Below are 24,018 nucleotides of genomic sequence, written 5' to 3'. Positions count from 1 at the left end.
TTAATGAATATGGAACTTGTTGGTAAATAAAAGTAACAAGAGGAGAAATTGAGGAAAAACTCTTCTATATGAACAAGTTCATTTGAAAAAAATATAAGAAGATGTTCAGACTTCTATAGGATTATGGAATTATGGAGAGTGGAGGAGTGGCCTAGTGGTTAGAGTGGTAGACTTTGATCCTGGGGAACTGGGTTCAATTCCCACTGCAGGTACGGGCAGCTCCTTGTGACTCTGGGCAAGTCACTTAACCCTCCATTGCCCCAGATACAAATAAGTACCTGTATATAATATGTAAGCCACATTGAGCCTGCCATGAGTGGGAAAGCACAGGGTACAAATGTAATAAAATAAATAAATGATAGCGTGAAAAAAAACTCTGGGGATAGAGGTATTATATTATTATTAACATGTTTCAAACAAGTTCATTGGATTTTAGGTGTGAATGAGAGGAGTGCATGATTAGGTTGTGAGAAGAAATTTTATATGTCTAGAAAACTAATCAATAAAGTGAAATTTGATAAAGGTAATTTTGAGGGGCATAATCGAACGGGGCGCCCAAGTTTTCATGAGGAAACCCTTATTATCGAAACAAGATGGACGGCCATCTTTCGTTTCAATAATATGGTCAGGGATGCCCAAATCTCAACATTTAGGTTGACCTTAGAGATGGTCGACCTAAATGTTGAGATGGTCGTCCCCAGTTTTCAGCCATAATGGAAACTAAGGATGCCCATCTCAAAAACGACCAAATCCAAGCCCTTTGGTTGTGGGAGGAGCCAGAATTTGTTGTGCACTGGTTCCCCTCACATGCCAGGACACCAACCGGGCACCCTAGGGGGCACTGCAGTGGACTTCACAAATTGCTCCCAGGTGCATAGCTCCCTTACCTTGGGTGCTGAGCCCCCCAAAACCCACTCCCCACAACTGTACACCACTACCATAGCACTACGTTGGTGAAGGGGGCATCTACATGTGGGTACAGTGGGTTTCGGGTGGATTTTGGGGGGCTCACATTTACCACCACAAGTATAACAGGTGGGGGGGGGGGGTGGGCCTGGGTCCGCCTGCCTGAAGTGCACTGCACCCACTAAAATTGCTCCAGGGACCTGCATACTGCTGTCAGGGAGCTGGGTGCTGGCAAAAAAAAATTTTTAAGGTTTTTTTTTAGGGTGGGAGGGGGTTGGTGATCACTGGGGGAGTAAGGAGAGGTCATCCCCAATTTCTTCCAGTGATCATCTGGTCAGTTCGGGCACCTTTTTGAGGCTTGGTCGCAAGAAAAAATGAACCAACTAAAGTCAGGCAAGTGCTCGTCAGGGACGCCCTTCTTTTTTCCATTATCGGCCGAGGACGCCCATCTCTTAATCACGCCCCAGTCCCACCTTCGCTACGGTGCCGACACGCCCCCGGGAACTTTGGTCATCCCCGCACCGGAAAGCAATTGAGGACACCCAAAATCAGCTTTCGATTATGCCGATTTGGGCGACCATGAGAGAAGGACACCAATCTCCCGATTTGTGTCGGAAGATGGACACCCTTCTCTTTCAAAAATAAGCCTGATAGAGAAGAGTTACTATGTGGTGATAATGAGTATGCATGAAAGAGATTTGCATGCCTCTTACCTCCGTTGTATGCAAATCTATCTCATGCTGTATTTGTAAGTCACATCAGAGGCTGTCACATTAGTTTAGTGTAGGAGAATATTTAGTTTTGTATATATAAGTTTTAAGTGTTTTTTTTATTTTGTAATGTGAATAAAGATTCTTTATAATTGGAATAAGAAAATTATTAGTCATTATATAGTAGATAAATGCATATATATTAGGGATATCCTGAAAACCTGACCTGTTAGCATCCCTTGAGGAGTGAAAAACACTTTTCTAGAAGGACAAGGAATGTGGAGCTGAAGCTGTGCAGACAAACAGTGAAGACTGCTCAAAAACAAATTATTGCTCAAAATCAGTTGAGGCAATCTATTTTGCACTGATTTGCACTTAATGCAACACATTAAAATGAATTCCAAATAAATATCTTCATCATGCCTCTTTAGCAAGCAAAATGTATCTTCATTTGTATTGTTTACTATTTTTTTTAAACACTCCATAAAAATGGAGGGGCCGATATTCAGCCAACGGGAGTTAACTCGGCTAATTCCAGTGACTGGCATTGAATATCCAGTTTATTTTTGGCCACTACAAACATAGCCGGCTAAGTTCATAGAAGCCAAAGATAGACCTGTTATTGATGCGGCCAGATTTGGCTGCCAAACTTAGCTGGCAGTGCACTGAAAATTGGTTGATATAACATAACCAGCTATCCGCTAAATGCTAACTGGGAATATTCAGTGGGAAACAGCTGGCTATCTCCTTCTGATTATCAATAGATATCCAGTTAAGTGCCATTGCACCTGGCCTATTAAATAGTTTTGAATATCTGGGGGGGGGGGGGGGGTTATGTACATCATCTTGCTAGATCAGAAGAGAAACCAAATATCCTGGACTGGCTATTTGAATAAAGGCTGCCAAATGAACAAATTTTCAAAATTCGTACCACTGGATCCTTCCTGAGATGTCTGTCCTTTGGAAGTTTTCTGTGTACTGTACAAACTCTTGTTGACAGCTCTTAAATCTCTTTATCGAGTTAAGATGTATAACTCTTGAACAACATAGATCAGTGTATAGAGTAGCAAATTGGTTGAGCAGATTGGCTGTTTTAACTTTTTCCAGCACATAAATACCCCCTATGCAGAAGGCAGATATCACTCCAAAAAGTATTAATCCAGCTCTGTATTGGTGTTCCTGTTCCATTACCCAGAGTTTTTATATATAGGGATCCTTTTACTAAGCTGTAGTAAGTACCAGTGTGTTCTTACTACAGCTTAAAAGGGCTTACCGCAGGGCATGCTCAAGCTTCCAATGGTAAATTCCAAATGTGCATATGCCATGCACTAAAAAATAGTTTTTTTTTGCGGGGGGGGGGGGGGGGGGTTGGCCAAGGTGGCATGTCTGGTGTGCAGAATGGGCATTTATGCACTAATCAGTTAGCATTCTACATTAATTAGCAAGTGAGCCCTTACTGCCTACAAAATAGGTGATGATAAGTGCACACCTCCTAATTTGTTAGTGGCCATGTTCTAATGGCAACTTTAGCGCATGCAATGCCAAGTACACCAAGAAGTGTTCCCTACAAAGGAAGATGCTGTCCAAGGAGTAGGGAAGGGACATGGGACAACCAATCCAGGCAGGACACCAAAAGCTGAGTAGATAAAATCTTTACTGCCAATGCCCAGATATTAAAGACTCAACATGGTTCCGTATTTCGGCAAATGGTATATCTGACTCAGGAGTCAACATATATGTGTCAATTGTGGATATATTTTCAATTGTGCAATCTTGTAGCTGGAAAACTACCTTTGCTAAATCATCCAATGACACCTCAAAAAGCACAGCACCAAGAATATCGCTTAAAGCATAGGAAAACAGAGAGGGAAACCAATTTCAGTCACAGATTCAGTTTCAACAGAAACCGTATATCCTGGGTTCAGTTGGGCTCTAGGCACACCTAATTCAGGTGGGCGTGATACTGGATAGTTTAAGGACAGCTAGATTGACAGTGAGTCCTAAGAAATGCTTCCTGGGAGGACAGGAGGTCCAGTATCTAGAGTACTCTGTCAGGAATGAACAAGTGAAACCCAAAGTCCAGAAGGTGGAAGCAATCATGCAAATACCAGTCCTGCAGTCCAAGAAGCAATTCTTGGGAATTTTTGGTTACTGCTAATGCTTCATTACAAGGTTCGCTAATAAAGCAGAGCCACTAGCTCGACTCTTGCAGAAGGTGCATTGGACATCCAAACTGGACACTTCTTTCTAGACCCTGAAGAATGCTATCTGCTCTGAGCTGGTGTTAAGTTAGCCCAGACTTCATCTAGCCCTCTGTGGCACAGACAGATGTGTCAGATATTGACCATAGTCTTAGCCGAAGAAGGAGATGGCGAGGATCACTGTTGAGCTCATTTTCAAAAGAGAAGGGTGCCCATCTTTCGACACAAATCGGGAAATGGGCATCCTTCTCCCAAGGTCGCCCAAATCGGCATAATCGAAAGTCGATTTTGGGTGCCCTCAACTGCTTTCCGTCGCAGGGATGACCAAAGTTCCTGGGGGCGTGTCGGAAGCATAGTGAAGGCGGGACTGGGGCATGCTTAACACATGGGCATCCTCGGCCGATAATGGAAAAAAGAAGGACGTCCCTGACAAGCACTTGGATGACTTTACTTGGTTCATTTTTTCTTGCGCCCAACCCTTAAAAAGGTGCCCGAACTGACCAGATAACTACCGGAAGGAATCGGGGATGACCTCCCCTTACTCCCCCCCAGTGGTCACTAACCCCCTCCCACCCTAAAAAAATCTTTTAAAATATTTCTTGCCAGCTTTAAATGTCATACCCAGCTCCCTGACAGCAGTATGCAGGTCTCTGGAGCAGTTTTAGTAGGTGCAGTGCACTTCAGGCAGGTGGACCCAGGCCCATCCCCCCTACCTGTCACACTTGTGGTCGTAAATGTGAACCTTTCAAAACCCACCACAAACCTACTGTACCCACATGTAGTGCCCCCCTTCACCCCTTAGGGCTATGGTAGTGTTGTACAGTTGTGGGTAGTGGGGTTTGGAGGGGTTTGGGGGGCTCAGCACCCAATGTAAGGGAGCTGTGCACCTGGGAGCAATTTCTGAAGTCCACTGCAGTGCCCCCTAGGGTGCCCGGTTGGTGTCCTGGCATGTGAGGGGGACCAGTGAACTACGAATGCTGGCTCCTCCCACAACCAAAGGGCTTGGATTTGGTTGTTTCTGAAATGGGCGTCCTCGGTTTCCATTATGGCCAAAAAACGGGGACAACCATCTCTAAGGACGACCTAAATGTTGAGATTTGGGTGTCACCGACCGTATTATCGAAACGAAAGATGGCCTCCCATCTTGTTTCGATAATACGGGTTTCCCCGCCCCTTCGCTGGGACGTCCTACGAGGATGTCCTCAGGAAAACTTGGGTGCCCCATTCGATTATGCCCCTCCACGTGGTCTACATCAGTCAGAAGCTGTTTTCTAGGAACAAAACTATGCAGTGATTGAAAAGAAAGCCATAGTGGACAAGTGGGCCTTAGAACAATATTATCTTCTGGAATGTCACTTCATGCTCACCATGGACCATGAACCCTTCAAGTGGATAGCTCACCACAAGGAGTCAAATGCACCCATCATGTAGTGGTTCCTCAGCATCCAGCCCTTCAGCTTTGAGGCGCAACATCGGGAAGGCCAAAATCATGCAAATGCTGATTTTCTTTGACCCAGGAGGTGGGCCTTGACATGGCAGGTCCTCAACTGGGCATGGTTGACCTGAGGGGGAGGGTGAGTCTACAGGACACTACCACTCCCTCTTAAGGAAAATTTCTCACAGTATCACAGCCACCTTAAAAGTCACAGTCCTACCCAGGGGGGAAGTGATATGGGAGTGGCAGAACCAGGAAGGCAAGGTGCAGGAAATATAAAAGTTTAGGGTACAGGTAGGTTAAGGAGGCCTAGAAGGAAGCAGCGAGTGCCAACTGCATATGTCTCCACCACATGTCTGTGAACTGCATTCTTGATCCAGTTGGAGGCCACCTGGTGAATGTTGTTGCCTATAGCCAGCAATGTATGCCATGGCCCTGCAGAAGCAGGACCATGGGAGGACTTTCATTATATCTAAGGACTAGTTTTTACATTTTCTCCTTTGCCTGTGAAGCTAACAGGAGCCCCCATAGCTAGCACTTTTTATAAAGTATTATTTTTTGTTCACCTTAACCTACTCCACTTTCTCTGGGTTCTTGGCCTGCCCTCATTCACATTACCACAACCTGCTTTAGTACATAAATAGATTCCTCTATTATGTAGCATAAGCTTGTCCAAATTCAGTCCTTGAGGGCCTTGAACAAGACAGATAGGATATCCCTAATGAATATGCACGCGAGAGATGAGATTTAAATACCTACTACATCCAATGTATGCAAATCTCTCTCGTGCATATTCATTAGGGACGTCCTGGAAATCTGGCATCCCTTAAGGACAGAATTTGGACAAGCTCAATATAGCATCTGTCAACAACCTATGGATGTGGTAAAACAGAGCAACTTGTTTATTGGGTCAACAGTAAACCAGGGATTTTGAAGCAACAAACCACTGTGACAAAGTTTAAATTCAGAATCTTAATATTGATGATACAGGTCAATGATTACTTCTATTAACAAAGCAATGGACTTACAATCCATCTTAATGTAAGGCTTAGAACTCTGCAGAGGTATCATTATCTTTACAGAGAACCAAGTTTGTCTAAAAATAGATCAGACCTGATAACTGACATTACAAAATAGAATAAAGACTTACAACTTGTTACAAAATTGAATTAAATGGAAAAGCCCTGAAAAAGTTAAAGGAACAGCCATTTTTTTATTAATGTTAATAACCCAGAAGACCTTACTTGTTTTATACCCATGAAGGTCAAACAAAACCTTACAGAAAGAAAATGCTTCAAAGGTCATATATTTGTACAACATTGTTAAAGCCAATTGATGTAAAACAATGTTCCTTTATAAATGTGGGGCTACTGTTAAGTCAGGTTATTTTACCACAGGGTCACATTACAGAAAATGGAACCCTGTGCTAAAATAACCTGACTTAACAGTATCCCACCCCTCCCCCCACCCCCAATAACTTCTACCGCTGAAACAGGCTGGCCATAAATACTGTATATTTATCTTATTACCCCACCCTGATCTGAAATTCTGCAGATAGAAAAAAAACTGTTGGAATTTCATCTGAAACATCTTGCACCTCAGGCAAAAAGAATGGTGACATTTTGTAAAAATGTGAATGCTAGATGAAAATTTGCAGTTGAAAACCATCATACAAAGCATTTTATTTTTCACATATCATTAATGTCAACCTACACCGCTAATAACCTGCACGTTGTGTACAAACTTGACTTTCATATAAATCTGAAAGATTATGAGGCAGGAATTGTACTGTACCACCCATTATGATGGATTTTACCACATACTGTATAACATATTTTATAGGCCATCATTGAAGCCCTTCAAATGAACTTTGGCCACCTGAAATTAATGTTTTCAACTCCTTGTAGTTTGTATCAAGCAAGCTCCATGAGTAGTTTTTATTATTGGTTAGATTTTACAAATTATTATATTAGAGAAGACTTCCATCTGAAAATTCTAAAACAACAAAGCAACAAAAGGTTTAGGACCTATTCAAAGTAACAAACTCTTAACAATTTTGCTCTGATCATAAATATACAGAGAGAAAATGGACATATCCAAGGTACGTAGATAAGACAGTATATAAGGCACATGGCAGTCTTTGAAAATACAGACGCTTTAGTCAACTTAAATTAATGTTTTTTTTCCCTTGCTCAGTCCTCAAAACTGTACAATTAACACAAATGTTGTGTTGCAGTTAGATCTTCCAAGTTCTTCTTGAGTCATTAATCTTAATACCAGAATGGCAAGTTTTCCTTCCAGTGTCAGGACAGGTACTAAATGAAGTTAGTCTGTTGAACAGAGCCTCTATTGAAATACACTTGGAATTCAACTAGGAATAATTTCTTAGTTTTAAAAGAAATCATTAAGAAGGGAGTCATCAGAAAAGGTTTGTGAGAGTTGTTTGCGAGGGACTTCTAGATTCATGAACATCAAGGCCTCCAGTCACTGATGTCAAGACAGACGTCACAGTTGGCATAGTAGGGTTAGTCAAGTCTGTTAAAGTTGTAGGAGTACTGGAGGGGCTCATGGAGGCATTGGAAATTTCTGATGCTGGACCTGATGGAGTTCCTGCTTGAAGTGCTGCATCGGATGCCTTGTCAACTCCCGAATTTTCCTGACGTAAAAGATTCCGTCTGAATTTGGCTCTTGCATTTTGAAACCAGACCTAAAATAATTTAAAGGAACATGGTGGTTAGGGTGGAATCATTTTTCTCTGGCTAAATGTTAACGCAAGTCAAATAATATTAATCTGAGCCACATATATACAGTTAGGTTGATATTCAAAGCGAGTTTATGGCCTGTTAAAATCACCTGTTCAGGGCTAACCACTAATTTTCAGAGGCACTTAACTGGTTAGTGCTGCTGAAAATAAAGGGTTAGGTTCAAACTGTAAACTGGCTATTTTGGGGGCATTCCAAGGCAGAGTCACTTAACCAGAAAAAAAAATGGATCGCATAAAAGACTGTTCTATCTTTGGGGTCCTTTTACCAAGCTGCAGTAAGAAGAGCCCTGCGGTAATGGCGGGGGGGGGGGGCGTTTTTCTCATGCATCAGGGCCCTTTTTACCACAGCGGACAAAAAGCCCCACAAAAAACGACCATGTGGTAAGATTACTCTTACTACGTGGCCATGTGGCAGGGAGCACTCACCGCAACCTGGGCTCCCATGGTAACCCAGCGGTAATCTGCCTGATTACTGCCGGGTTAGTGCCACGGTAAAAATTCCTAAAATATTTTCCGGTGCAGCGGAAATGGTGCGTACTCAAGCAATCGTGCTCTCTCGATAAATACAGACCGTTGTACCCTGAAGCAGGTAATGAAAGGTTGGCCACCGTAGGTCACGGTCCCTCAGTTTTGAGTCAGAGGAGTGCAAGGAAGACTGGTTTTGAAGCTAAGTACTTATTTCACGTTGCTGTGGAAGACAATTTGAAGCACTTTTTCACATTACTGTGGAGCTTTACTGTATGAAAAATATTTATTCACTTTTGTAACCAAGTACCCTCGTACATTATAGAGGATGACAGGCCAAGGTTAACAGGAGGATTTTTAAGCCAGTTTCTGAGCCAATGATGAAGCAACCCAGCTCATGCTGCTTATTGCTACTTTGAGCTTTGTGAGGCTTTTTCCTCCTGTAGGAACAACTGGTTTAAAAAAGTCAGACCCTAAGAGAACTCTCTATAATCTTTTTTATATATATCACGTGTTACTGTTAACATTAGCATACAGCCGTTTAAAAAAAATGCCTGCAGGAGCACTTACCACCTCCTATTTAGGTTGCATAAAGGGCTCCTGTGTTATGGACGCTCTAACCAGTTAGCTCAGCAATCATGTGCACGCGCTAGCTGATTTTGCGCATCTACGCCCATGCTCTGCCTCTGATATACCCCCACCAAAAAAATACAAAACAAATATCCATTACTGCACGGTTAGTGCACCTAGGGGCCCTTTTCCAAAGGTGCGCCAAAAAGTAGCCTGCGATAGTGTGGGAGTGTGTATTGGGTGTGCGGTGGACCATTTCTCTACCATGTCTGGAAAAAAGAGTTTTTCTTTTTTGGGCCAGGAAATGGACGTGGGGCAAAATGAAAACCAGTGTACGTCTATTTACGGCCTCAGCCCTTAACGCCACCATTGACTTAGTGGTAAGGGCTCACGCATTACCCGCATGGTAACTGTCCAACGTGTGCCAACAGCTGATTACTGCCGGGAAAGACCCTGTGGTAGAAAATAGAAAATTAGTTTCTATCGCGGGTATTCAGCAAGCGCCAGATTCAGAATTACCACCAGGCGCACGTGCTAGCTGGGCGGAAATGCCAATTTGACACATGCTGCATGCACATAGGTCCTTACGCACCTTTGTAAAAGGGCCCCACAGATGGCAAAACTAATGCAGAACACTTTAGAACATCCTGCGTTAGGTCATTTTTGCTGTTTTTAAGCATGTGTTAGCACCTTACACAGCTTAGTAGAAGAGCTGTGTTTTCCTAAGTAGGTGCTTGTTATGTGACTTGTGGAAGTTACACTGCAATTATGGTATGGTAGACTTGCTCTTTACATCCTGAGTGACATTTGTAGTGTTTTGTATTACTTCACAGTATGCTTGGTACTGGATTTGGGATTTGACTTTAGATCACAGCTTTCTTAGTAATACCTCAAGGCAAGTTTCATTCCGCTACAGTAGGTATTTTCCTGTCCCTGGAGGGCTTACAATTTAAGCTTTGTACCTGAGTGGCCTAGTGGTTAGAGCACCAGTCTTGCAATCCAGAGGTTCAAATCCCACTGCTGCTCCTTGTGATCTTGGGCAAGTCACTTAACCCTCCATTGCCTCAGGTACAAGCATAGATTGTGAGCCCTTCTGGGACGGAGAAATATCCAGTGTACCTGAATGTAACTCACTTTGAGCTACTACTCAAAAAGGTGTGAGCAAAATCCAAATAAATAAATAAATAAATAAAATGGAGGTTTAAGTGACTTGTCCAAGATTTCAAGGAGCAGCAGTGGCCTCCCCGTTTCTCAGCCTGTAGCTCTATGGTACAGCTAATACAGATCACACATATTATCTATAGGGCCTTCTTACTAAGGCGCGTAGGTGCCTATGAATATCCAATGCATATCAATTTGGAACTACCGCCAGTGGCGTAGCTAGGGGGGGGCGCAGGGGCAGTGGTCGCTCCGCCAAACAGATTTTAGAAGAAATAGCACATATGCACCACATGCTGCCAGTAACTTTCCCTGCCACCTTCCACTGACGTAGTCTAGTTGCATCTTCTCCTCCTGTCTCTTCTGTCCGCTGTCTCCGTCTGTGTCGTCATTTTTACTGCCCAGCATTCTCCCTCGGCACCGGCGATTCACAGTCAGCCTTCAGCCAACTTCGGGGCCTCTCCTCAGGCGCCTCCTACTCCCACCTCTGCGGAATACAGGAAGTTACGTTAGAGTGGGCAGGAGTCCGGGACGCGCCTGAGAGACCCCAAAGCTGGCTGAAGGCTGACTGTGAATCGCTGATGCCGAGGGAGAACGCTTATCAGGGCAATAAAAATGACAACGCAAAAGGAGACAGTGGGCAGTAGAGACAGACGGAGAAAGAGCTGCCCAAGGAGATTTAACAGACAAGTGGAAGTGAGCTACCTATGGCCAAGAAGATTTCAGTGAGGATATCCTGTTTCCTGATGGGTTCATCTTAACTCTTGTAATCTGCCTTTGGTAAGCCTGGTGTTATAAAGATGATAGAATATATTGAAGTTAAATGGAAGTAATTAAACTCGCCTTTCACTGGGGCACATGGAATCACATTTTCACGTCATCTCATTTGTAGGAATTTACATTTTAGATACACAAATGGATTATTCTGTTTTTAGGCATGTTTCAGGGACAAGTGGTTTTATAGGTCAAAATAAAAATAAATATTTTTAATGCTGTTGTCTTTTGTTTAAACATAACTAAATGGGCTATAAGCCCCTAATGCAGTCCATTGGCTTTCTTATATTTTGTTCTTGTGAAGACTTATGCTGTGCCAAAACTGAAAACTCTTATCTCTATTATCTCTATCTGGTTGATAGTAAAAGAAACACTATCCACCCTAAAAAGTTGTTTTGTGGCTCTACATGAGGAATTGTAATATTGAATAAATAAGTGTATGTTTGTGGCCCTAGTTGTACATCCTATGTTTCAAGAAATCAAGTTAATCATTTAACATTAGTGGAACAATCCAGAGAGGCATGGTATGATCTCATTTTTAATATGGTAATATTAGGGCCCAGCTAAGGAACAGGTTATTTTGAGTTAGTCTTCACTGGACCAAACGTGCTTTCCTTGTGCCATCACTATCCAGCAGGTAGGCAATGTCTTAAAAGGTGGAGGATACAGAACTTTTTTTTTTACATTTATATCACACATTATCCCAAACAAACTCGGGTTCAATGTGGTTTACAATTGAAAATACTGTGAGACAAAATAATAGAATTCAGTTATATCATGGGAGCAAATAGATGGATATGTCTGAAACATTTAACTAAGTTGAGATTAGCCTATATACCCAACTGGGCATTTAAAAGTTTGTCCTTTAATGATACCACATATTCAGAAATCATTGCAAACGTAAACAACAACTTCTACAGAGTACATCCAAAATTTAAATTTTATTTCCTTATTTCCATCTTCCAGACAGCAGATGTACAGATCAGGAGGACCCAAAGCACTCCAAAACAAGTAAATCAGAAACAACACAGTTTATACCTAATTGTTCCACTACCCTTAGAATTCACCTTTGGGTTTAAAAAGCAAGCATGTAAGGTCTGGATAAACAAATTAAAACAAAGTTTAAACCAAATGCCCATATGTAATACATGGTAGCAATAATGAAATCATGATGGAATATTCACATAGCAGTCAGACAGAGTCAACATTTATTTTCCACTGAACATAATTAACTTTGTATAAACCTTGCGGCTAATAGCAAGCTGAACTGGACAATGGTGGCACATTTAGACTGACTCGACTTCTGCATGAAGGTAGCTCTGCCTTCATTATTCAATATCTGTCTTTTAAATGATAGTAATAAAAATATCAAGTACATTTTAATAATGTACCTCTGCAATCCACAAAACAAAAAGGAGCAAGTTCCCACATGCCATCTTTTTCTTTTGATGTAAGTACAGAAAAAAAAAAAGATTTAAAATGCTACCAGGTTTCAACCTAATTCATGTTTAATGTGGGGATGTGAGTTCACACTAGGACTGGTTGAAAAATCTCCCTTCTGGAACTGGATCACTTGGGAGCTCTATACATAGCTATTTGATAGTGGGGACATAAAATGAAAGATCAGTGCCAAACAGATGTAGAGAAGGAAAGGAAGAAGACAAGAGGAGAGAGAAGAAATGGAAAGGCCAGCTTGGAAAAGAATTTGTACGGCTGACTCATGGAACATGGAAAAAAAAGACTGAGACCACCAAAATCCCAAACAACAAATGTAGAAAAAACATTATTTCTATTTAATACTTTGTAAGGACTGAGGTGTACATGCTTTGTAAAATGTATATTTTTTTCTATTTTTATTTTGCAAAGTACAGGAGAAAATGCTTTCATTTTCTTTTTACCAATATGGCATAGTTTATAGAGTCTGGTTTTCTTGGTCAGAGAGGAGGGGGTCTCTTTTTCAACTTTTGTTTTTGTGGCTCCCTGTTCTGTATTAGATTGGTAGGATGAAATGTTGTCACAATTTGGGTTTCTGCCAGGTGTTTGTGACCTGGGTTGACCACTGTTGGAAACAGGATACTGGGCTAGATGGGCCATTGGTCTGACCCAGTATGGCTACTCTTATATAGATGAGGGTCTATCCGTGTTCTGCATGTGTGACTGAGGTGAAGGATTCTGCTAGCATGTAGTGTCTGTGTAGGAATGTGTAGCGGTGCTGCTTGTTCCAGTTTCCCAATAGTAGGTATATTGGTGCTCCAGAACCCAGTGTAAAATATATAGCACTGTCTTTTCATAGGTGGGTTAAGACTGTTATGGGGTGGTAAGTTTTGTGTTCTAGGGCAGTGTTTCCCAAGTTGGTCCTGAAGTGCCCCCTTGCCAGTCAGGTTTTCAGGATATCCACATTAAATATGCATTAATTGATTTGCATGTACTGCCTCCATTACATGCAAATCTTTTTCATGCAGATTCAGTGTGCATAGCCTGAAAACCTGAATAGCAGGCAAAGTGTCTAGCCCTATTTGAAAGTAGGCTCAGCCACTCTGGGGCAAGGGCCGCCTTTGGTGGCCCTTGTCACCCAAAATAAAAATGTTGAAGACTAGTGGTCTCCACATCCTATAGAGTCACCACACAAACAAAAGCCCATCTCATTTAAACAAGGTGTCTAGCAGTGGAAGGAATGTGTGTGCTATTCCTGAGGTGATGGTCACGATTTCAATATTTTTACTTTGTAGTTAAGAAGATAGGTTGCCTGCTCTGGCCAGTCCAGGGACCAGTGGAGGAGTAGCCTAGTGGTTAGTGCAGTGGACTTTGATCCTGGGGAACTGAGCTCAATTCCCACTGCAGCTCCTTGTGACTCTGGGCAAGTCACTTAACCCTCCATTGCCCCTGGTACAAAATAAGTACCTGAATATATGTAAACCGCTTTGAATGTAGTTGCAAAAACCTCAGAAAGGCGGGGTATATCAAGTCCCATTTCCCTTTCCCCTCTTCTGCCTCCTGATGTAACTTACTGTTTCCTTGTAGGCAGGACGCAACAGAGACAGCCTGTATTAATCAGTGCCCACCACAGCCCTTGAGCAACAACACAGACACTACTGTCTAGCTAACATCAACCGGCATCCATTTTATAAAAGTCTGCTCCCCCTGAGATCAAAACCTGGCTACGCCTCTGACTACCGCATGCCCTGGGCAGTAATTCCATTTTTATGCGTGTCCAATACGCGTGGCTGAAAATATTTTTTATTTTCTATCACTTGGCGCTAACCGGGCGGTAATTGGCAGTGTACACGTGCTGACGATTACCACCTGAGAAAGGCGTGAGACCTTACCACTAAGTCAGTGGGTGGCGGTAAGATCTCAGGCCCAAAATGGTCACGCACCAATTTTTATTTTGCCGCACGTCTGTTTCCAGCAAACAAAAAGGCCTATTTTGCAGGTGCACCTTAGTAAAAGGATCCCTATATTATCTGTACCTATCTTTGGTAACTCAACAGCTTACTAAAGGATAGCTGAGCTGAAGACTGGTGGTCATTTAGCAACCTCCCAAAAACATTGATAGGTAAATTATTTTATGGCTGCCAGTAACCTCAGGATTTCTGTTACAGTGCTGCTGAACATCACTGTTCACATGGCCAATGAAAAGATGCTGGGCAGGTGAACTGGGGCTGACAGAGAGCCAAGTATTAAAGTGCCTGTGTATATTTCCAGACTACAGCAAATACTTTTCTGTTTAATATGCTGCATTATTTTGATTTTTGATATATAATTCCCTGAAGTGTATTACAGTATGCCCAATACCATCAGTAACAGAGGTACTGAGGGATGCAGCTGATAGACAGTGAAGGGGTCCTTCCCTGCTGTGTTCAAAAGTGCCCCTACTGTCTGTCTCTCTCTCTCTTTCTTTCTTTCTTTCTTTATTTATTTATTTATTTTTGTTAAAAGTGGTGCTCATACAAAGGGAGCAGTGTTCCCTCTAAGCTGTTCTATACATCCACTGAGTAAAATTCAGAGTTGGTATATACATAGTTAAACTACAGGCAAATAAGAAGAGAAAACATGTAGAGCACAGCTCATGGAATTCTTTCCAGCTTCCCTGTGAGTGTTTCTGCATGTGTGTGTATTATCTGTAAGAAGTGCTCATAATGTAACAGAAAATTTTTGCTCATGTCAGCTTCCGTCCTTAGAGGGAACATTGCTCCAACTTCTCCTTCTGTCCATCTTCCTTGCCCCCCACAACGCGTTTAGTACCTTACTTCCTTCTTCCAGGGTGGCGATACTCCAACCAGCACAGCACCAAAAGAAATGAGGATGGCAGATGCGGGGGCCTTGAGCATGAAATAGGAAATTTGGAGGAGGACGGGCAGGCAGGCCTTGAGCATGCACAGATGCTCAAGGCCCGCACCCGCTGGCCTCTATGCTTTTGGTGCTGTGCCAGTTAGACTACCGCTGCCCTAGGGAAGGGAGGTAAGGTATTAAACATGTCATGAGGGGCAAGGAGATGGAGAAAAGTGATGGAGACTATGGGAGAGGGGAGGAGAGAAATGCTGGGGGTTCAATGATTGGGAAGGATGCTGGATGTCATGGGAGGGTGGTAACTATGGGATGGGTAGGTAAGAGGAGATTGCTGGAGATGGGGGTGTAGCTACCCCCCCCCCCCCCAAACAAAAAGGTATTCCACTGCCCCTGTTACAGAATTGCACATTACAATAATTGAAGTTAGGCCCAAAAGAGACATGCTAGGAATTAACATCTTTATTTTTTTTTAATGCTATAATGGACACAGAGCTCTACAAACTATCATGTGTACATTAGTTTGCGGCTGGATTACTGCAATGTTATTTATGCCGGTATCTCACAAACCAACTTAAAGCATTTACAGTCACTTCAAAATATGACCATACGATTCCTGTGTAGAGCAAAACATAGAAACCATGTTAATACACCTTTATTCTTAAGACTTCACTGGTTACCCATACAATTTAGAATTAAGTTTAAGATACTTACTTCGGCCTTTAAGGCATTATAAGGCCCTTTTACCAAACAGTGGTAAAAGGGGCCCTGCGGTGGCATCAGCATGCTGGTAAAAGGCTTTTTTCTCCTTTAAAAAAGGAAATGGCCATTTCGTAAGTAAAATGCCACACAGCCATTTTCTGGGGGAGCCTGTACCACCTCCTATCTAGGAGATAGTAGGGGCTTCTGCGGTAGCCCAGTGGTAACCGGACAGTGCAATTACTACCAGGAATGCCCTCTGAACTAGAAAATATTTTCTAACACCATAATTGCCAGGTGCCAGAAGCTGGAACTACTGCCAGGCTCCTGAGCGAGCCCAGTGGTAGACCCGATTTGGTGTGCAGCGACACAACAGTGTAGCTACCGCTGTATCGTAAAAGGGCCGCTATGTGACAGTACACCAGACTATCTTTCAGTTTTGACAGTCCCTTATGCCTCTCCTCGTCTATTACATTCTATTAATGATCACAGATTGGTTCTTCTGGGCCTTTCACGTGCCCGGTGAGATCAACAAGCCACAGTGCATTTTTCTTTTTGGTCCTCACCCTCTGGAATAATTTACCTCTTGACTTGCAATAAACAGTTTAGAGTTAAGTTGAAGACCTACTTGTTTAATTTGGCATTTGGGGGCCCTTTTACTAAGGCGCGCCCAAAAGTGGCCTGTGCTGGTGTAGGCGCGTGTTTTGGATGCGTGCTGGCCCATTTCGTGAGTGCACCTGGAATAAAGGGGATTTCATAATGTGCCAGAAAATGGATGTGCGGCAAAATGAAAAGCAACCTTAACGCCACCCATTGACTTAGTGGTAAGGTCTCAATCGCTAACCGGGCAGTAAACGTGCAGTGCATGCCAACTGCCGATTACTGCTGGGTAAGGGCCCCACGGTAGGAAATAGAAAATATTTTCCACCATGTGTTTTGGATGTGCACCATAAATGGAATTACCGACCGGGGCACGTGGTAGCCAGGCGGTACTGCCAATTTGACACACATTGGACGCACGTAGGTGCCTATGTGTCTTTGTAAAAGGGCCCCTAGGTGATTTTGGTACACTGACGGATGGATAACAGCAGTGCCCATGGTAGTATTGATGTTACATATCTCTAATGATATGAGTGTTTTCTATCTCTTAGAATGATTGAGCTCTTTCCTTTTAATCATTGGAACTCCGTTTCCATTTTTTCTTTTATTTTTAATTGTACATCGCCTTGATTTGTTACTACCAAGAGTGGCAATAAAGAAACTTTTTAAACAAACATAAACATCATTTTGTAACAGGTCACCTAGTTTGAGAGGGCAAGAAGACACCTATTTGTGCCTGTTTGTTTTGGGGTTTTTTTTTATTTACATTCCAAAATTTTACAATTGAAGAAAATATTCCTCAGGAAATTCAGAATCCTTCCATAAAGCACACTACTACTACTACTACTTAACATTTCTAGAGCGCTACTAGGGTTACACAGTACTGTACAATTTAACATAGAAGGACAGTCCCTGCTCAAAGAGCTTACAATCTAAAGGACAAATGTACAGTCAGTCAAGTAGGGGCAGTCAAATTGGGGCAGTCTAGATTTCCTGAAAGGTATAAAGGTTAGGTGCAGAAGGCAACATTGAAGAGGTGGGCTTTGAGCAAGGATTTGAAGATGGGTAGGGAGGGGGCTTGGCGTAGGGGCCATAGGCGCCCCGTATAAGAGGCTTGGGGAGGCTAAGCCTCCCCAGCCCAGCTCTGACCTTCCCCGCGGCCCTGCCGAGACTCCTGACAAAATCTTCTGCTGCCGCCGCTTCTATTGAGCAGCGCAGTGGCAGCCAGGAACGACATCTATGCAGCTGATCCACTGCCGCCGCTTCTCTCGGAGCCAGCATAAGAAGAAAAAGAAGCGCGGGGCCGCAGCAGCGTTCAGACATGCGCTGTCGGCTCTGCCGGTCTCTGCCCCGTGACGTCAATTTCCCGTTCCGGGGGCAGAGGACCGGCAGAGCCGACAGCGCATGTCTGAAGGCTGCTGCGGCCCCGCACTTCTTTTTCTTCTTCTATCAGCGCTGCTGTTAAGAGGCCCGGGCCGGAGGGAGAGAAGAGAACGTGGCCACTGGCTGGAAACGGTAGGTGGAGAGAGAAGAAGAGCAGGGGAGAGCCAGGGGACATGGCCAGCGCAGTGGAGAGAAAGAGGGGACATGGAAAAAAGCAGAGGAGAGCCAGGGACATGGAAAAAAAGCAGGGGAGAGCCAGAAAGAGATGGGGAGAGAAAGAGGGGCCATAGAAAAGAGCAGAGGAGAGCCAGGGACATGGAAAAAAAGCAGGGGAGAGCCAGAAAGAGATGGGGAGAGAAAGAGGGGCCATAGAAAAGAGCAGAGGAGAGCCAGGGACATGGAAAAAAAAGCAGGGGAGAGCCAGAAAGAGATGGAGAGAGAAAGAGGGGACATGGGCAGGAGAGAGAGAGAGAGAGAAGCTGCTGGGGAGAAACTGGGGGAGACCCTAGCTGTCAGACTGAGAAATGCTGGCTGGATGAAAGGAGGGAGAAAGAGGAAAAATGCTGGAAGGAGGGAAGAAACTGGTAGGGAGGGAAAGAGGAAAGACACTGGAAGGATAGGGTGAGAGAGGACATGCTGAATGGAAAAGGGTCAAGAGAGAACTGTCTAGAAGGAAGGGGAGATAGAGGAAGACAATGGACGGAAGGATTGGGAGAGGATAATGGGTGGAAGGATGGAGAGAGAAAGAGGGATAACACTGGATGACATGATAGGAGAGAAAGAGGGAAGGTGCTGGACATGGATGGAGGGAAGGGAAGTATATGCACATGGATGGAGGGGAGTGAGGAGAAATGCTGGATATGGATGGAGGGAAAACTGTTGAATATAAGAGCTGGATCGGGATACTGAAGGATAGGGACAGGGCTACAGATGGTAGACAGGACGTATAAGGACACAGGAGGATGTGGACATGGTGAGAGAAAAAATATCAAATGGAAAGAAGACACTGCATAAAACAGAAGACACTGGGACCAAAGCGAATAGAAAAACTAAATGATCAGACAACAAAGGTAGAAAAAAGTATTTTATTCAGAATTTATTAACTGAAATATGTCAGCTTTTGGAAATGTGCATCTGTGATGTTTTGCATGTAAATTTCAATTTTTCTAGTATTGCTGCATGCTGAGTCTGACTTCTTGAGGTAACTTTCCAGTTCAGTATTTTGCCTTCATATCTGTTGTGTCATGTGTTTTTCATGTGTGATCAAGGTGCAGTATTCTGCTAGCGTGTAGTATTTTCAGCCCTTTTTGGGTTGTTTTTTTTTTTGTTTCACTAGGTTGTGCACTGGAGTTTTAGAGCCCCATGTAATTACAGTGCTGCCTTTCCACGCATAAGGTTTAGCTCGTCCTGTCCTTGGAATTAGTACTGTTATGGTTTGGTAAGGCTATATGAGTGTGTTTTTGCACAAGTTTGTGTATAGTGTTTTGCAGTGGAGAGATTGTGTATTGGCCTTACTGAGGTGGCACCAAATCATCAGAAAGGGTTTTAAAGCCTAAATCATGACACACTACCTCTTGAAGGATCTACATATAGTCGTTCATAAAAGGAGCTCATTGTGAACACTTTCCACCCTAAAAGGGTGTTTTGTGGCTCTACATGAGAATTGTGATATTATGATCCCTTGTTTCATATTGTTGACGGTCTGCATTTTCCGTATGGGTGGTATATTGGTTTATTAGGGTCTGCCCAGTGTTATGGTACAGTAAGGTTTATGAGTGTGTTTTTGCACAAATTTGTGCATAGTGTTTTGCAGTTGAGCAATTGTGGTTAGTACATGCTTTGAGCAACCACTTTATTCTTTGACATATGATACATATTTAATATCTAAATTTAATAAAAGGTATTAATTGTGACTTATTTTTACTTATTTTTTTTCTGTTGTCAGACAATTATGGATGTAAGCCCTGCCTCTGGTCCCACCCCCTAACCCCGCCCCCTTTAGCCTCCCCAAACAGTTGGGCCACCGACCGCCTATGGTAGGGGCTCAGGAAGTTTATTCCAATCATAGGGTGAGGCGAGGCAGAATGGGCGGAGCCTGGAGTTGGCGGTAGTGGAGAAGGGTACAGAGAGGAGGGATTTGTCCTGTGAACGGAGGTTTCGGGCGGGGACGTAAGGGGAAATGAGGGTAGAGAGGTAATGAGGGGCTGCAGACTGAGTGCATTTGTAGGTAAGAAGGAAAAGCTTGAACTGTATGTGGTATCTGATTGGAAGCCAGTGAAGTGACCTGAGGAGAGGGGTGATATGAGTATATCGGTTCAGGTGGAATATAAGACGTGCAGCAGAGTTCTGAACGGATTGAAGGGGGGATAGATGGTTAAGTGGGAGGCCAGTGAGGAGTAGGTTGCAGTAGTCAAGGCGAGAGGTAATGAGAGCGTGGATGAGAGTTCAGGTGGTGTGTTCAGAGAGGAAAGGGCGAATTTTGTTGATGTTAAAGAGGAAGAAGCGACAGTGGCCTGCACTAGTTTGGAAGTGTGAAATTAGCAAGCATTGGACCATTTTTTTACTGTGGCAGGTAAAATGGCCGTGATGAATATTTACTTGGCGGTAAGGGCTCATGAGCTACTCGTGTGGTAATCAGTCAGTGTGGGGCAATGTGGCTGATGCAGCCAATTACCACCAGGAAAGTCTCCCCCCCCCCCCCAACTTCAGAATTACCGCCAGGTGCCCACACTACCACGGCAGTAGTGCCGATTTAGCTGATGCTACCCGCACATTAGCCCTATGGTGACTTAGTAAAGGGGCCCAAAAGTATGGGCATAGTACGCTACATTACAGTGTCAGCACCATACATAAGAAAACATTTGAATAGACAGTGTAGTATGTAAGCAAAGATGGACCATACAGATAAGATAAAGCAATAGGAGAAAGCAAATGAAAGGACTAATTTAAATAAAGTTGCAAATGAGGTCAAAAGGAGGCTTGAATTTTATCTTCTTGCCATTCTTGAAAATGAGAAAAGGGGATAGGAAGACTTCCCTATGCCCAAAGGGTAAATCAGCTAGGGCTCTCAGCTTGGAGAAGTGATGGGGTGGGGGGGGGGGGAGATATGACAGAAGTCTATAAAATAAAGTGTAAAGGGTAGATGTGAATTGCTTGTTTACTGTTTCCAAAAATACCAGGACTAGGGGGCACCAAAGAAGCTACTAAGAAGTAGTAAAAGCAGGGTTTAAAAAAGGTTTGGATAATTTCCTAAAAGTCCGTAAGGATGACATGATAGAGGTATATAAAATAATGAGTGGAGTGGAACAGGTGAATGTGAAGCGTCTGGTCACGCTTTCCAAAAATACTAGGACTAGGGGGCATGCGATGAAACTACAGTGTAGTAAATTTAAAACAAATCGGAGAAAATATTTCTTCACCCAACGCGTAATTAAACTCTGGAATTCGTTGCCGGAGAACGTGGTGAAGGCTGTTAGCTTGGCAGAGTTTAAAAAGGGGTTAGATGGTTTCCAAAAAGGACAAGTCCATAAACCACTACTAAATGGACTTGGGAAAAATCCACAATTCCAGGAATAACATGTATAGAATGTTTGTACGTTCGGGAAGCTCGCCAGGTGCCCTTGGCCTGGATTGGCCACTGTTGTGGACAGGATGCTGGGCTCGATGGACCCTTGGTCTTTTCCCAGTGTGGCATTACTTATGTACTTATGACTTAGGATAAGCAGCATCTCTCTTTTGTGGTTGACGGAAACGCTACTGGGCTTGATGGACCTTCGGTTTGTCCTAGTATGTCTAGATTGAAAGCCCACCTTTTTAACACTAAAAAGAAAAGTATCAATCTCTACAGGGGCGTAGCCAGACTTCGGTGGGAGGGGCATAGCCAGACTTCAGCAGGAGGGGGGTCCAGAGCCCAAGGTGAGGGGGCACATTTTAGCCCCCCCCCCCGCCGCTGACGACCCCCCTGCCATTTTTGACACCCCCCCCCCGCACCGCCACCACCACCACCTTTGACCCCCCCCCCCCCGGTGCCAACACTTTCGACTCCCCCTTCCCACCGCCGCCAACCCTCTCCCGCTGCCATGTACCTTTGCTGGCAGGGGTCCCCAACCCCCGCCAGCCGAAGTCCTCTTGTCCAGCGCAGCCGCATTGCTGATCTGCAAGGGCAGGCTTCTGTTTCTGTGAGTCTGACATCCATACAACGTGCAGGACATCAGACTCACAGAAACAGAAGCCTGCCCTTGCAGATCAGCAACGCGGCCGCGCTGGAGAAGAGGACTTCAGCTGGCGGGGGTTGGGGACCCCTGCCAGCAAAGGTACATGGCAGCGGGAGAGGGTTGGCGGCGGTGGGAAGGGGGAGTCGAAAGTGTTGGCACCGGGGGGGGGGTCAAAGGTGGTGGTGGTGGCGGTGCGGGGGGGGGGTGTCAAAAATGGCAGGGGGGTCGTCAGCGGCGGGGGGGGGAGGGTTGGCGATGGGAGAGGGGGTTGAAGGGGTTGGCAGCAGGGGGGCCAGGGCCAAATCTACGGGGGCCCATGCCCCCATGGCCCCACATAGCTATGCCCCCGCTGTAGGATAACCTAGGACACATCAAGAAGAGGTAGGAAAGTTTACAGTATATAGAAGAAAAAAAATAAAACCTAGTCAATTCAAGAGACCCAAGGTTCTCAACATAACATGGTGATTACATTATCTAGACCTAACCCTCTAACCTACCCACCACCACCACCACAAGAACAACACACTGTATACCTTTACATTCCTTTTGAAGCTTTTTTCCAATAACAAATCCTTCAGCTGGAGAGGACCAAAATCACATATTGAATTCCACTTAGAGTTACTAAGTACTTGCAGGTACCAGAACCTCATTTCAATGATGTCACTATGTTTTTAAATAGGCGATGTTTTGGTTCCACATTAGGGAAAGGGAAATGGGACTTGATATACCACCTTTCTGAGGTTTTTGTAACTACATTCAAAGTGGTTTACATATATTCAAGTACTTATTTTGTACCAGGGGCGATGGAGGGTTAAGTGACTTGCCCAGAAGTCACAAGGAGCTGCAGTGGGAATCAAACTCAGTTCCCCAGGATCAAAGTCCACTGCACTAACCATTAGGCTACTCCTCCACTCCATCCTGATTCCAAACGGTGCCATGTTTGAAGGGCAGCACTAAGACTTGGAAAGTAAGAGGCCCTTTTACAAAGCATCGGTAAGCCCAACGCGGGCTTACTGCACGCTATCCCGGAACTACAATTGGCCCAATGCAACCACTGGTGGTAGTTCCAGCTTGAACGAGCCTTTTCCGGTGCTCCAGAAAAAAATGTTTATAGCGCAGTGCTAACCCGTGATAATCTGACATCACCAAGTGCTCCCCACCGCATGGCCATTCGGTAATAGTTATCTTACTGTATGGCCATTTGTAAGGAGCTTTTTACCTGTTGTGGTAAAAGGACCCTAGTGTGTAGGAAAAAAGGCCCCTGATGCTACTGCAGGGCCCTTTTCCCACAGCTTAGTAAAAGGACCCCTAAGTTATTTTAGAAATGTTCTGGTAATTTTGATGAATATGTTCAGGCAGTAACAGAGATTTTTGTGGGTGGTGCACTTAGCTCCCCTAAAGAAACTTAAGTTAAGTGAAGTGGTGATCTCCATTGGGACAAGTTCTTTAACCTAAGTGACTAATTATGACTGATTAATTGTCATGATGTTTTAAATAATTTTGAAACATTTTTGTACTTTGGAAGGGTTTGTGCACATGGTTGATTAAAAAAAATCAGAGCAGGTTTTTAAGACTGCTGATAAGAACGGAGTCTCATGTATATTGCCATATGAGATTTTAAAGTTACCAATATTGGACTTTTGAGGTCTTTTTCCTCCTTCTGAAAAATATATTAGATACTCATTTGTTTTCATTTCAGCTGTGATTGTATTGTAAAATAAAGTTGCAGACATTTTCATCTGCTCAAGAGTGGATGGAAATACTCACAGATAAATTCATAGGTAAATTATCACTTCACCCAAGCTCTGTACAAAACCCATTCCCAAATATGCCTATAATCGAGTTAAATAAA

At 43.8% G+C, this 24,018-nt stretch overlaps 1 protein-coding gene across 1 annotated transcript in view; it reads right to left on the bottom strand.

Moving 5' to 3' along the window:
- Window positions 1–6,792: 6,792 nt before the first annotated feature.
- LHX2 (LIM homeobox 2) overlaps window positions 6,793–24,018 on the bottom strand; it is a 61,537-nt gene continuing 44,311 nt past the window's right edge. Inside the window, exon 5 of the mRNA XM_030206154.1 lies at window positions 6,793–7,959. Within this exon, the coding sequence (XP_030062014.1) occupies window positions 7,672–7,959 (288 nt within the window). The 3' untranslated portion in view covers window positions 6,793–7,671. The remainder of the gene's footprint in view (window positions 7,960–24,018) is intronic.

Source organism: Microcaecilia unicolor, chromosome 6 (genome assembly GCF_901765095.1).
Source record: "Microcaecilia unicolor chromosome 6, aMicUni1.1, whole genome shotgun sequence".
In the NCBI taxonomy this organism is placed as follows: domain Eukaryota; kingdom Metazoa; phylum Chordata; class Amphibia; order Gymnophiona; family Siphonopidae; genus Microcaecilia; species Microcaecilia unicolor.
The sequence above is the reverse complement of the archived record's forward strand: the minus strand, read 5'-3'. Positions and strand labels throughout refer to the sequence as shown.